The sequence below is a fragment of the Camelina sativa genome, chromosome 12, assembly GCF_030686135.1.
Source record: "Camelina sativa cultivar CO46 ecotype springtype chromosome 12, ASM3068613v1".
Lineage (NCBI taxonomy): Eukaryota > Viridiplantae > Streptophyta > Magnoliopsida > Brassicales > Brassicaceae > Camelina > Camelina sativa.
In genome coordinates, this window is record NC_141891.1 from 6728604 (window position 1) to 6741169 (window position 12566).

The 12566-nt window shown below is 33.9% G+C and overlaps 4 protein-coding genes and 1 pseudogene across 5 annotated transcripts; 3 read left to right on the forward strand and 2 right to left on the reverse strand.

The window, feature by feature from the left end:
• Nucleotides 1–321: 321 nt before the first annotated feature.
• LOC104730649 (universal stress protein PHOS34) lies at nucleotides 322–2685 on the forward strand. The gene is made up of 3 exons (XM_010449849.3): nucleotides 322–1308; nucleotides 2433–2482; nucleotides 2576–2685. Exons 1-2 carry the CDS (start codon nucleotides 543–545, stop codon nucleotides 2438–2440), a joined length of 774 nt encoding a protein of 257 aa, XP_010448151.1. The 5' UTR covers nucleotides 322–542; the 3' UTR covers nucleotides 2441–2482; nucleotides 2576–2685.
• Nucleotides 2686–3223: 538 nt separating this feature from the next.
• On the forward strand, nucleotides 3224–4494 carry LOC104730650 (uncharacterized). Its single transcript, XM_010449850.3, has 5 exons — nucleotides 3224–3259; nucleotides 3341–3415; nucleotides 3640–3675; nucleotides 3819–3926; nucleotides 4015–4494. Exons 1-5 carry the CDS (start codon nucleotides 3224–3226, stop codon nucleotides 4450–4452), a joined length of 693 nt encoding a protein of 230 aa, XP_010448152.1. The 3' UTR covers nucleotides 4453–4494.
• A 1478-nt stretch (nucleotides 4495–5972) lies between these two features.
• On the forward strand, nucleotides 5973–6764 carry LOC147930234 (UDP-D-xylose:L-fucose alpha-1,3-D-xylosyltransferase 3-like; annotated as a pseudogene).
• Nucleotides 6765–7244: 480 nt separating this feature from the next.
• On the reverse strand, nucleotides 7245–7830 carry LOC104730651 (uncharacterized). Its single transcript, XM_010449852.2, has 2 exons — nucleotides 7763–7830; nucleotides 7245–7674 (listed from the first exon to the last, which is right to left on the reverse strand). Exons 1-2 carry the CDS (start codon nucleotides 7828–7830, stop codon nucleotides 7245–7247), a joined length of 498 nt encoding a protein of 165 aa, XP_010448154.1.
• Nucleotides 7831–8246: 416 nt separating this feature from the next.
• On the reverse strand, nucleotides 8247–10766 carry LOC104730652 (embryogenesis-associated protein EMB8-like). Of its 2 annotated transcripts, XM_087479699.1 has the most exons (7): nucleotides 10430–10766; nucleotides 10205–10330; nucleotides 9949–10027; nucleotides 9783–9831; nucleotides 9486–9671; nucleotides 9164–9394; nucleotides 8247–8686 (listed from the first exon to the last, which is right to left on the reverse strand). In XM_087479699.1, the coding sequence occupies exons 1-3, from the start codon at nucleotides 10499–10501 to the stop codon at nucleotides 10001–10003; spliced, it is 225 nt and encodes a 74-aa protein (XP_087335825.1). In that variant the 5' UTR covers nucleotides 10502–10766; the 3' UTR covers nucleotides 8247–8686; nucleotides 9164–9394; nucleotides 9486–9671; nucleotides 9783–9831; nucleotides 9949–10000. The 2 variants fall into 2 exon arrangements, with proteins under 2 accessions (XP_087335825.1, XP_087335826.1); XM_087479700.1 differs by lacking the exon at nucleotides 8247–8686 and having other exon boundaries at nucleotides 8926–9394; nucleotides 9553–9671; nucleotides 10430–10590.
• Between the last annotated feature and the right edge of the window lie 1800 nt (nucleotides 10767–12566).

A 12566-nucleotide genomic window follows, 5' to 3' on the forward strand; every position in this document is an offset into this window, starting at 1 on the left:
TTGCATATATAGGTTTCATAAATAACCAATTTTACACTTCTATGTTTGTCCAAAAGAAAAGGAAAAAAAAAAAAAAAAAACACTATGAGAATATTGTTTAAAAGTTGAAATAAATTTACAAAGAATTTACACAATAACTAAGCTTATGAGAATTGTTTGATTACAGCAAGCAATCTATATTTGACATATTGATACAGTCAAATGTAAAGACTAAAATATTTAAAAATTAAAAATCATGACATATTGGGCCATTAATATAAAATTACAGCCCATCAAAAAAAAAAAAACACTCAAAAAGATAAAACAAGTTCCTTGTGACTGCTTAGCACGTTCTCGACTTATCAAGGTTTGAAAATTCAATATACATACAAAAAAGACATTATCCAACAATTAGCATTACATTAAATAACACTCACAAAATTAAATTAAGAATAAACATCGATAAACACGGCTCTCTCTTCTTCTTCATCATTTCATAATCAAAGTTTCTATAATTTGTTTGAATCAAAGACGAAGACGAAGACGAAGAAGAAGAGTCGATCATGAATCCAGATTCCGATTACCCTCACCTCCCAAACATCAAGATCCACCACCCTTCATCACCTCGTCACTCTCCCCACCACTCTTCCTCTACTCCTTCCGCCGCTACTCCAACCCCAACCGCCGGTGCTCGTCGTAAGATCGGTGTCGCCGTTGACCTCTCCGAAGAAAGCGCTTTCGCCGTTCGTTGGGCCGTTGACCATTACATCCGTCCCGGTGACGCCGTCGTCATTCTCCACGTCTCTCCAACCTCCGTTCTCTTCGGCGCCGATTGGGGACCTCTCCCTCTCCAAACCACTCCTCCTCCTCCTTCCGATCCCGAAGCTCAACCCAAACCTAGCCAAGAAGATTTCGATGCTTTCACATCATCCAAAGTAGCGGATCTAGCGAAACCGTTGAAAGAAGCTGGGTTCCCTCATAAGATCCATATAGTGAAAGATCACGATATGAGAGAGAGGCTTTGTTTAGAGACTGAAAGGCTTAACCTTAGTGCTGTGATTATGGGAAGTAGAGGTTTTGGTGCTGAGAAGAAAGGAAGTGATGGCAAGCTTGGCTCTGTTAGTGATTATTGTGTTCACCATTGTGTTTGTCCTGTTGTTGTGGTTAGATACCCTGATGATCGTGATGGTCCTTCTCCTCCTGGGAACGTTGGTGGTACTAGGGAAGCTATTGTCACTGTTAAATCACGTAGGGATGATGATGATGATGATGATGAAGATGATGACGCTAAGACTTCTGATGCTCCTGCTCATCATGAACACATCAAAGGTCAGGACTTGTTCATTTTCTTACTCTTTTACAAATGTCCCGTTGACTTTGCATTTTGTCTGGTTTTAGTTTATGGAATCGTTCTGAATTATGTTAGCTTAGTGTTTTAGAGAGATTGCTGTAGATGGGAACGTGAAAACTTAGATTTTTCCATTGGCTTTGCTTTCTGAAATTAGAGTATTGTGATGTTTAATTCTGTTCTGCTATTGATTGTTTATTGTTGATGTGTTCAACTCTGTTTTCAGCTTGTGTAAATTACCTAACTTTTCTGCTTTAGTATCGAAAAAGTAGCCATGATATTTTATTCTGTGATTCGTTGCTCTCCTCAAGATTCCATTTTCTCTTCATCTGCTTTGTTGAGTGTGTATGCTATTTTGGTAGCCTTTTTGATATTTATCTAGCAAGTTAGGCAGATTTCCTCTGCAAGTGGTGCAAATGAGCTTCCAACATATTTTTATTTCAATTCATGACTTTCCTACACTGCTTTTGCTCTATTTTGCTAACACTGGTTGTGTTTCAATTCGAATATTCTTGAAACCAAAGAAGATACTTGCTTTTGGCCGACCAGGAAAGTCTTTTTTTTTTGGGGGTGTTTTGTTGACTGTTTTCTATCTTTTCTCTAGTTTGGAGTAATAGTAAGCAAAGTATTACAATTCTTGACTTGATAAGGAAGAGAAAAAATGAATCTCTTGAGCTCCCAAAGACGTAGATTAGTGAAAACCATGCAGTTGGTGGAATGTTGTAAACTCTGTTACCTCTAATATGAATTGTGAATCAGTATCTTCTTACTTTTAGTTGCTGAAACTAAAGAGTCCATGAAAACTTGTCCAGGGAAAAAATAAAGTAGAGTGGTATAGAAATCAAAATCTAGTTAGTCTTTTGGGAAGACAGTCTTTTCACTGGTTATACACAGACATATATGATATCTGTGTGTAGGGTTATATGCAAAATAGCTATGAGATTGTTAAAGCCTAGGTTTGCAAAAAGAAAATGTAGATGGTCTTTGCTTGATTGATTCAATGATTCCTCTTGTGTACCCTTGCGAATCTAGTTTGAACTCTTAAACTACTTGAATTGAATAGTAACAAGGAATTGGCAACAATTGATCCTCTTCCTTTTTACAGATGAGTAATGCGCCTTAGTATCTCATCGGATTCACCCTCTTCACAGCGAGGTAAACTATCAACAACCTTTTCAACCACTATCTAAAGAGTGGTCTCCACCGATCATTCTTTCGATTTGTTTGTGATTCTTTTGAATTTCGTAGGTACGAGGATGGATGAAAACAAAGCTGATTTGTGCAGAGGAGTGCGTTTGTGTGTATGTTTGTGCCATCTTTTGCAATCATGAAAAGTCTCTGGAACCTCCTCTGGATTATATATTCTGAGTCCTTCTTCTTATAATTTATCCATGTATGATTTTCACATTTAAACAATGAAAGAGTTGGTATCACAGTTGAACTCTTACAGATTATGATCTTTATCCTCAATCTAATTTGATATCCAATGACCAAACAAAAAAATCGAAACTTATTTGCTTTTTAACATTTACAACAAATCTGAGCAATCATACTGATCTGTCCCCGAGGAAAGCTAATTGGGTTAGTTATATCACCAGGCCAGCCTAATACTTTTCTTTGAGTAAATAATAACAAGAGATATGATACTCTTCGGAATATACAAAATAAACCACTTGATAAAACCATAATTTGTGAAGATGTTTGTAATGAAGCTTCATTTATACCTGCGTATATATGCACAATATATAAAATACTTGTAATGAGATACAACATAAAACCAATTAATTAAACAAAAATCATGGCCCAGTTAAAAACCCAGCCGAAACCAGAATATAAAAAAAAAAAAAATAGTCTAGGGTTGTGTTACCCCTTTCTCACGCAAGTCTACAGCCGCCGATGGGGAAGAAGCGCTCCAAGGCGAAATCTTCAACTGTAATCTCTTTTGTCATTGTTCTTTTCTAATTTTGAGCTTTTGCTTCTCTCTATTACTAACTTCGCCTTTGTTTTGTTTAGGATGTTGAGGAAATTGGTGGTGATGACATGCTAATTGCCCTGAAAAAACAGAAGATACACAAGAAGAAATCTCAGGTTAGGCCTTGTTCTTGCTTGTATGCTTAGTGTAATTCTCTAGTTACTTGTTTCTCACTTAAATTTTATGAGGTTTATGCAAAGCGTAATTAACCTTTTTTAACATATAGTGGAATCGTAGAAAACACTGTTCTATTAAATCGCATCGCCACACTATCTACAACTTTTGTTGTGATTTCTCATTCTTTGACATAACCATGTCATTTTTGGTTTGATTTTTGCAGGAAAGTAATGAAGATGAAAAAATTATCTCGAAAGATGTAAGTATCATACAAGTAATTTTTTTCTTTTGTTATTTTCGACATTAACACCATGTAAGATGGCTCACTCTCGCCCAAGCTAAGTAATGAGTTTGATCTGTTTTTACCAATTATCTTATTCATTACTTTTAATGCAACGGCAGGATATAAAAAAATTGACGAAATCTATCAAAGAGCTGTCTGAAACCGTGAAAAAACTACAGGAGATTCTTTTGACAAAAGCCGATCTACTAGATCAGGTTTCATTGAAGGTATATGTTTTTCTTTTTACTCCTTTTTAGTAACTGGTTTGTTTATACCTCTCGTATTTGTTTTGACTATAGTTATATATATACATAGGCGAAAGAATCCCCAATGAAAAAGGAGGAAGAGATAGTCACTTGTGGTTTTGATTGTGAAGAATTCAAGGGAAACAATTCTAGTACCATTTTCGTTAAGGGATTTCAACAGTTGCAATCTAGAGATGATATCAAGGAGGCATTGACTACCATTTTCAGTTCTTTTGGAGTCGTCACAAGGGTTTTTGTTCCCATAGAGTGTAAAACCCGTGTTCCCTTAGGATTTGCTTTCATTAATCTGAGAGGTGGTGAAGGCAATGACAAGGCGTTAGAACTGAATGGAAGGCGCATGGGAGGAAGGAAACTTGAGGTGAAGATGGCTAGAGAAGCCGAAGAATTCTATGCCTACCCTGGCTTCAATGGGTGTGGACGATGTATAAGATTTATATGCCCTCATCTCACCGGCCACCAGGAGGACGATATCTTTTCATGGTTATAGTTGTCCTTTCAGCAGGCTGCAGGTTTATATCCCCCAAATACATGAATTTGCTCTTTTTTTTTATAACAAAGAAACTTGGTCATCAATTCATGGATGGTTGTCTTTTGATAATATGCAGGTCAGATTCACTAACGATGAACCACACATCTTATATATTGGTTGTTTTACTGTTGCCTTATTCTATTCTTATTACCTTATATGTATATGATTTAAACAATGAAGTAGTTGGTATCAAGTATCTAACCTTTTTGGGATTATGATATTTATCTTCAATCTAATTTGATATCCAAATATCCAGTGAGATACTAAAATATCCAAAGAGAATCAGTATCCCTTCTCTTTGCTCAATCTAGTTAGTCTTTGGGAAGACAGTCTTTTTCACTGGTTACATGACATCTGTGTGTAGAGGGTTATGCAAATTAGCTACGAGATTGTTAAAAACCTAGGTTTGCAAAAGAAAATGTAGATGGTCTTTTCTAGATTGATTCAATGATTCCTCTTGTGTGCCCTCGTGAATCTAGTTTTGAACTCTTACACTTTTACACTTGTAGAAGGAAATTTTACATCAAGCTAATTAAACTACTTGAATAGAATAGTCACACAAGTTGTCTGCATATGATTTGATTATCCAAAGGGAATGACAACAATTGATCCTCTTCCTTTTTACAGATGAGTAATGCGCCTTAGTATCTCATCGGATTCACCCTCTCCACAGCCAGGTAAAATATAAACAACCTTTTCAACCACTATCTAAAGCTCCACCGATCATTCTTTCGATTTGTTTCTGATTCTTTTGAGATTCGTAGGTACACGAGGATGGATGAAACAAAGCTGATTTGTGCAGAGGAGTGCGTTTGTGTGTATGTTTGTGCCATCTTTTGCAATCATGGAAAGTCTCTGGAATCTCCTCTGGATCATTTATTCTGAGTCCTTCTTCTTATAATTTATCCATGTATGATTTTCACATTTAAACAATGAAAGAGTTGGTATCTAAAACCCTTTTGGGATTATGATCTTAATCTTCAATCTAATTTCATATCCGATGAGATACGAAAAGATCGAATCTTATATGCTTTTTAACAACAATAAATCTGACCGAAGTATTCATACTGATCTGTCCCGGAGAAAAGTTAACCGGGGTTAGTTATCACCAGCATCAAACTTTTTGAAGTAATACATACCTATAAGGCTATAACCATATAGTGAAAGATCACGATATGAGGGAGAGGCTTTGCAAACCTACCAATAAAAATGCTCGGGGTATTTTTGTTCAAAAATTGTCTTGTGGCTATTTTATGAGAAGTCTCAACGACTTTGCCAAACTGTGAAAGAAAGCCACGACGTATACTTCATGGATGACATGATTGCAGTATGTAACATATCTCAATCTATTGCATTTTAGAGCCTTTATGTATCTTTGGATCTGGATTTGATTTTGGTGCTGCCAGGTTAAGCCTTTGAATCACTCCCATGATCTACCACCTCTGAGTCGAAGCGGAGTGACTTACGTATGTAGCTGCATGGTTTTCTTGCGTTCAACTGATGGTGCAAAGCTTCTAATGAAGAAATGGGTTGAGGAGATTCAAGCTCAACCTTGGTCTGACACCGAGGCAAAGAAACCACATGATCAGCCTGCTTTTAATCGAGCATTTCCAAAACAGCTCATCAAGTATGTAATGTTACTTCCTCCAAATTTCACATCTGCTTATGGAAGTTTAAAATTAACATGGTATCAAAATCTAGTTTATTAATTCAAAAAAGCTGGTCTAAGTAAACATTAGGAGTTAGAGAGTAAACTTTTTTGGTAATCAAACATCCATAAGTAAGAGGAGTTATGAGTAGGTACGACTTTGGTTTTAATCTCTAATGTTGATTTCAGTTGTTCTAATTCATACTCAACTCTTCTTGTGATCTTCTATTAAACAGGTAGATGCCTACTTGCTTCCACAATCAGCTTTCCCATCAGGAGGATTGTACTTCAGGAATGAGACAAAGGGGAAACATGTCATAGTCCACAAGAACTACATTATCGGTTACGACAAGAAGATGAAACGCTTTCAAGATTTTAACCTATGGCTACTCGATGATCATGCTCTTGAGTCTCCACTAGGAATATTAAAGTAAATATTTGAATACACCAAAACATATTTTTGTCACTCTCTCTTTCTGTTGTTATCTTGAGACTAACAACAATATCAATTGCTATTTCGTTTCGCTTTGCAGGATATATCAAGAGCAGCAGAATACTACTGAAGGGAAAAATCAGAGGAAAACAGAGGAGAAACAGGGGCAAGAAACAGATGTTACCTTAGAGAGGACTTCTTATATGTACAACAAGTATAGGATCTCGAAATTGTTGCGGAGAGATTTATTCAACTCGATTTTGATTACTTAGATACATGTTCAAAGCAGTCTATCATCATAATAACATACGTTAACCAAGCAATTTATGATATATTATAGATAAATTAATATCTTTTATTTATTTATTTATTAGTGCTTTAAAAAGCATAAAAATTGTTGCATACGTAAGATTTTCAGAGATTTATAAACTCTCTTGAGCAATATGTATTCGTTTTATAAAAAAAAAAAAAAAAAAAAAAACTCTATGTATTCAAAAACATATATTGGTTTGTTATGGTATTTCAAAGTTGATTAGATAGAATCATAGAAGAAATAACGAAAAATAAGGATCAAATATTTTAGAATACAATTGATAGTCTAAAATAGAAAACTTGAGGAGAAAGGGAAAACAAAAAAAATAGAGAAAGGAAACCCTAAAACTTAACACCTTAAACAACAGTAATAGCAACTTTCGATGCCTCTTTTGGTTGATTCCTAGCCATCCACCGATTACGTAATTGTTGCACTATTGTGCATAGAGACGGCCAAATCATGGTAACTACGAACCATATCAAACAAGGTATACCCAAGCCTAGAGCCAAGTGAGGAGAGATAGCATAGAAGAGGTCGAGGAAATAACCAAAGCCTAAAGTCTGAATGGTACGTCCCAACAAGTAGGAATCACGTACTGAATCATCCATATATTCTGCAGTTTGCCAAGTCAAGAGGGAGAGAACAGCCGAATCCATCGAAAGACAGAGAAATGTACCACCTGCGGTTAAGGGAATCTTGTGGGCTATTACATACTTGGTCGTTGCAATGTTGAGGATTAGTATGATGATATTCATCGCAATATCGAATTTTACGTTGCTGTTCACCCTGCAGCAACCAAACCATTAAGAGGATCAGATAATTCGGTTTATATAATCATTGTTATGATACATAATACACGGATATTGAGCCTCACCACCATGCACGGAGAGGGCTAGGAGGAGATAGATCAACGGTGGTAAAAGTAGGGGGCTTCGTAGTCATGGCTTCTTCGATTAATTTATAATTGGTGGTTATTGATGAGGAAATCGAAGGTTGCCTACTCCATTAGGTATATATAATATATAGGTCTCTCGGGTTACAATAGTCCAAGTCCAAGTCTGATTGAGATTATATTCACCAAAAAAAAAAAAAAAAAGTCTGATTGAGATTATATTTAATAAATCAAACTATCGACTAAATAAACTTCAAGAATAGATAATTACAACTACAATAAAATTCCGATCCATTAAATATCATAGGCAAAATTTTATCAACTATAAAATTCAAAATTGTAATGATAATCTATGGCGTCTCAAGTTTCTCACAACCATAGCACACTACAGAGAAATAAGTAATGTAGTATATATATTTTTTTGTTTATTAGCGTAGTAGATAAGGACCCGCGGGTGAGTTTAAAATTTTACAAATAAAATAAAATTTAATAAAAATATATTCTAAATTTATTGTACATTATTTATAAATTTTCTTTTTATTATAATACACTGATTTATATCTATATTTGACTTAAAATTAAAATAAGTAAATAATTTTTATAGTTTTTATATTATTTACTTATTTTAATTTGATTTAGCCAATGCGGCGGAGGAAAGGATTAGAAGGAGAGAGACGCGAAGAACTGCAGCGGCGGCGATATTAGAGGAAGATGAAGTTAGAGGAGGAGACGAGGCGGCGCGTGTGGAAAATATTCAAGAATGAGAGGCGCGTGAGAACCGCGCGTGTTCTGAAGACTCAAGATTGACAAATTCGTGATAAAACGTGCGTGCGTGGAAGACGTCTCGTGGAAAGAAACTCAACCTTCCTCTTCTTTTTTGTTTTTTTCCAGTTTCTTTTCTTTTTCCTGTCGATAAAGTTAAAAAGTAAAAAAAAAAATGTAAAAAACAATACGGAGTAGGTAAACAATATTTTGTATCGTGGTTACTGTGAGATAGAAAGTTTAACTGAAGTGTATGGGCAAAAGTGGTAACAATATATCATGTATTGTTTATAAAATAAGAACTTTTAGAATCTTAATTAAAATTATCCTCTCCTCCAATGGTAGGATATAATTTTGAGTCTCTTATTTTTTAAAAGATAGTATTTTGAAAATAAAATTTTTTAAGTAGACTATAATTAGTATAAATGTTTAGTTAGCTAGGAGGATTTGTGCTTAGGACAATTTTAATTAGGATTCTATAAACTTAGGACAGATCGATCATATAAGAATGGATGAATGGAGTTGTTGAGAAAGGAAGCAACTTTCAGGATTTGGATGTTGTTGTAGGTCGTTGCTTCTTACGGAAGAGATAGTTTAGAAGCAGTCCAAGTAAAGGCAAACCTGTAACCAAGCAACCATATGGGCCGTGACGTCTGCCGACACAGTTCCTTAAAGCTTCTCTTTGTTACATCTTCCTCAGGCTTTCGTCCTCTCTGCTTCGGTGGTGGTAGTGGTGTCTTTCTCGTATTTGACTGCTGCCACCAACCCGTCTTCTGCAATGTTTAGGTACGGGCCTTGGTTTATCAAAGGCTCTTGTTTCCCTGATGACTCTGAGCTTCTTTTCTCTTGAATCTGCAACAAAAATTTGATTATCTTAGGAAGAAAGCAATAGACAGAAGAGTTGTATAATCTAAACTGCAATTTTAAAAAAACAAACATTTACTTTCTGTATATGCATATAACGACTGCAGCTAAGGGCGCCAAGAAACTCATTGGTGGCTCGAACCCACCTGTACACAACAGATGTAGGCAGTACTTAGTAAAGGGAAGTACATAGATCCATTTAATCCTTCGAAGAACGCTAGATGTCCCCCGTCATTTGTTGTAAAAGACAATGTTTTTGTTTGCCCTGTTTCAATAGACAACGTTGATAGCAAAAGAAGTATATGTAAGTTATTTTCTCATGAACTTTGCTTGTTTCGATGCATTTAACTTATGGATCTGTGGCTAAACTACTAACCTTTTTGATGCCTTCCCAATTAGCAAGCCGTGAATACTGAGGTTCATGCCTGCATTGAAACCAAATTCAATGAAGAAAATAAAAGAAGTCTTGATGTCTCATCAAGTGATTAGAGAGAAGAACTTAAGATACACAGAGAAGAAGACAGTTATGAAAAATAGCTCACCAAGAGGTCCCATGGAGAGCAAATAGCTACAACACCCCTCAGAGGAGTCTTTTCATCCCTCTTCCCCAAGGTATTTAACCTGAAGCATGAGAGAGATAGTTTCAGTAACCTCATATCAATATGCAACACAGAAGGTCCATGATAGAAATCCAAACCATCACACTTCAACATAATTCAAACCTAAGACTTGTTTCTCAGCTGGATCAAAGCGGAAGAAACCAAAATTGTAAAACACTAAGGTTCCTGATATAAATACCAGAACATTTGCTCCAATGCTAGTTCCAATAGCAAAGAGAGGAGGAGCCTTCAGGTATTTTTGTTGAAGATAACCAAGAACTACCCGTATATCCCCTGTCCATCCAGCATTATAGAAGCGATCGGACTGCATTCATTTGCAGCATAACAAGATTGTATATAAGCAAGCATAACGTTTTATAGAGAACAAGAAATCAGAATGCTATAGGAGACTAGCGTAACTCACAGTAACCGGAACACCACCCAAACCTCTAAGGTTGCCTCCGCCGATTCGCATCTCCTCCGACCTGAATCTCATCTGATTCCATCTCCTTCCATTGTGAATTCGCGAGTTCGATCGAGAGAGAAACAGAGAGAGGGAGAGAAAGAAATAAAATCATTCGACCCTCAAAAATAATTTGAGAACACATTAATTAATCGGTTTGTCCAACAAATTGGTGACACGTATGGTCTCTTATTACCAAATTGAATCTACTAAATAAGAGGTCCTCTTATTTTTTTTCCTTTTCTCTGATTAATTTTTTTCCTTCTTTTCACTTTAAAACCTCTCTAAATACCCCCTGTTGACAAAAAAAAACCTCTCTAAATACCCTCTCGTTGGGGAAGGCCTTACCTCTGATCTATTTTTTTTTTTTTTTTTCAAACACTCTTACCTCTTATCTATACGTCTATACCTAAATAATTAGATAAGACCCGCCTTATTACGCGGGTAAAAATTTTAAAAAAAATATTAAAAATAATTAAGTAGTAATATACATGTTTTTAGATTTTATCTTGTAACATTTTAATATTGAATATAAACTTTCATATTTCATTTTAATACTCTCTTAATTCCATTATATAAGAGTTTTAAGATTTTTTTTTGCTTTATTTTATAATAATTTCTCAAATTTCTATGTATAATTTTTATTAATATAACAATTTATGACTATTTGAACTATGCAGTATATTTTTCTATTAGTTGAAGTTTTATAGATGACGTAATATTTATTGTTTGTTAATCTTTGTGTTTTTACCCAAAAGCTCTTATAGGATAGAGAGTGCCATTTAAATATCTATACCATCACAATAAACCATATTTTAAGTTTAATTATACATTTCATCTTATGCATAGAACTAAATATGATGTATTAATTGTGTAAAACCATAATTCACTTTTTCATGGATTATAGTTAAAAATTTAATTAAAAAATAATAATATGAGCATCATATGAGATTATATGTATATTGGTTAGTATTTTAAATTTAATAATAAAAATAATCAGTTAACATCCACAAAAATTTAAGAAATCCAAAAATATCCTAAATATTTTTCTTCTATATGTCATAATTTTATAAGTAATACTTTTATCAATTTTCATCAATTAACCAAAAATTTATTCCTACAAACTCATTTTTTTCAGGTTCTCATATCACTAAATGCATTAAAATCTTTTAAATTAAACATGTAAAATTATACTAATACACATCATGTATTGAAAATTTTTCTTTTTAAGTTCATTACTCTTTCAAGGTTTTGTATGCTTACTTACAATAAAAATTTATATTACAATGATAAATACAATTTATATCCGACTAAAATATATTAAATAACTTATGGTATTCTTTCTAACTTTGTTATTCATTATTTATTGGTTAATATACATGCTTAATTAATTTCGTTTTTGTTTACACATGTCAAATTTATTGGGAACACAGGTATAATATAATTAGCATACAATAGAAAATATATTGATTATTTTAGTTTTCTATTTTGATTTAGAAAATATTTTTTTTTTAAATATAAACATGTAACATTTTGTAAATATAATTAGCTGTCCTACTACGTTTACAAAAAATTAAATTTTTTGACATGTGTCAACATCTTATCAATGTATTTGACACGTGTCACGATCTTGTTAATTAGTAATTTTGTCATCAAAGTTTATATAATAAGATGTCCATACAATATAATAAATGTTTTTGTGTGTTTTATATAGTATACTAGGTGCGGACCCGCACATACGTGCGGGATTATGTTTGTAAATAATTTAATATAATTATTTAAATTGGTTTGGTTTTAGTAAATTTGTGAATATTTGAAATAATTATGATTTCACTACAAAATTTTAATCCAGTTATATACGGATCAAACTTGAACCAAATTAGTAACCGTTAGATTTTTATTAAACTCGTATACTATTAAATCAGATAAAAATCATCAAAAAAATTAAACTTCTTGAATGGGATGACCTAATATATCAAGCTGCGCAAATACACCTCGATAGGTTTTGAGAATTGAATATAGTTAAAACAACACATTCCCAATATGGGAGATTCTTGATATAGGACATTTTCGATATAAGACAAAATTTTATTCCCGA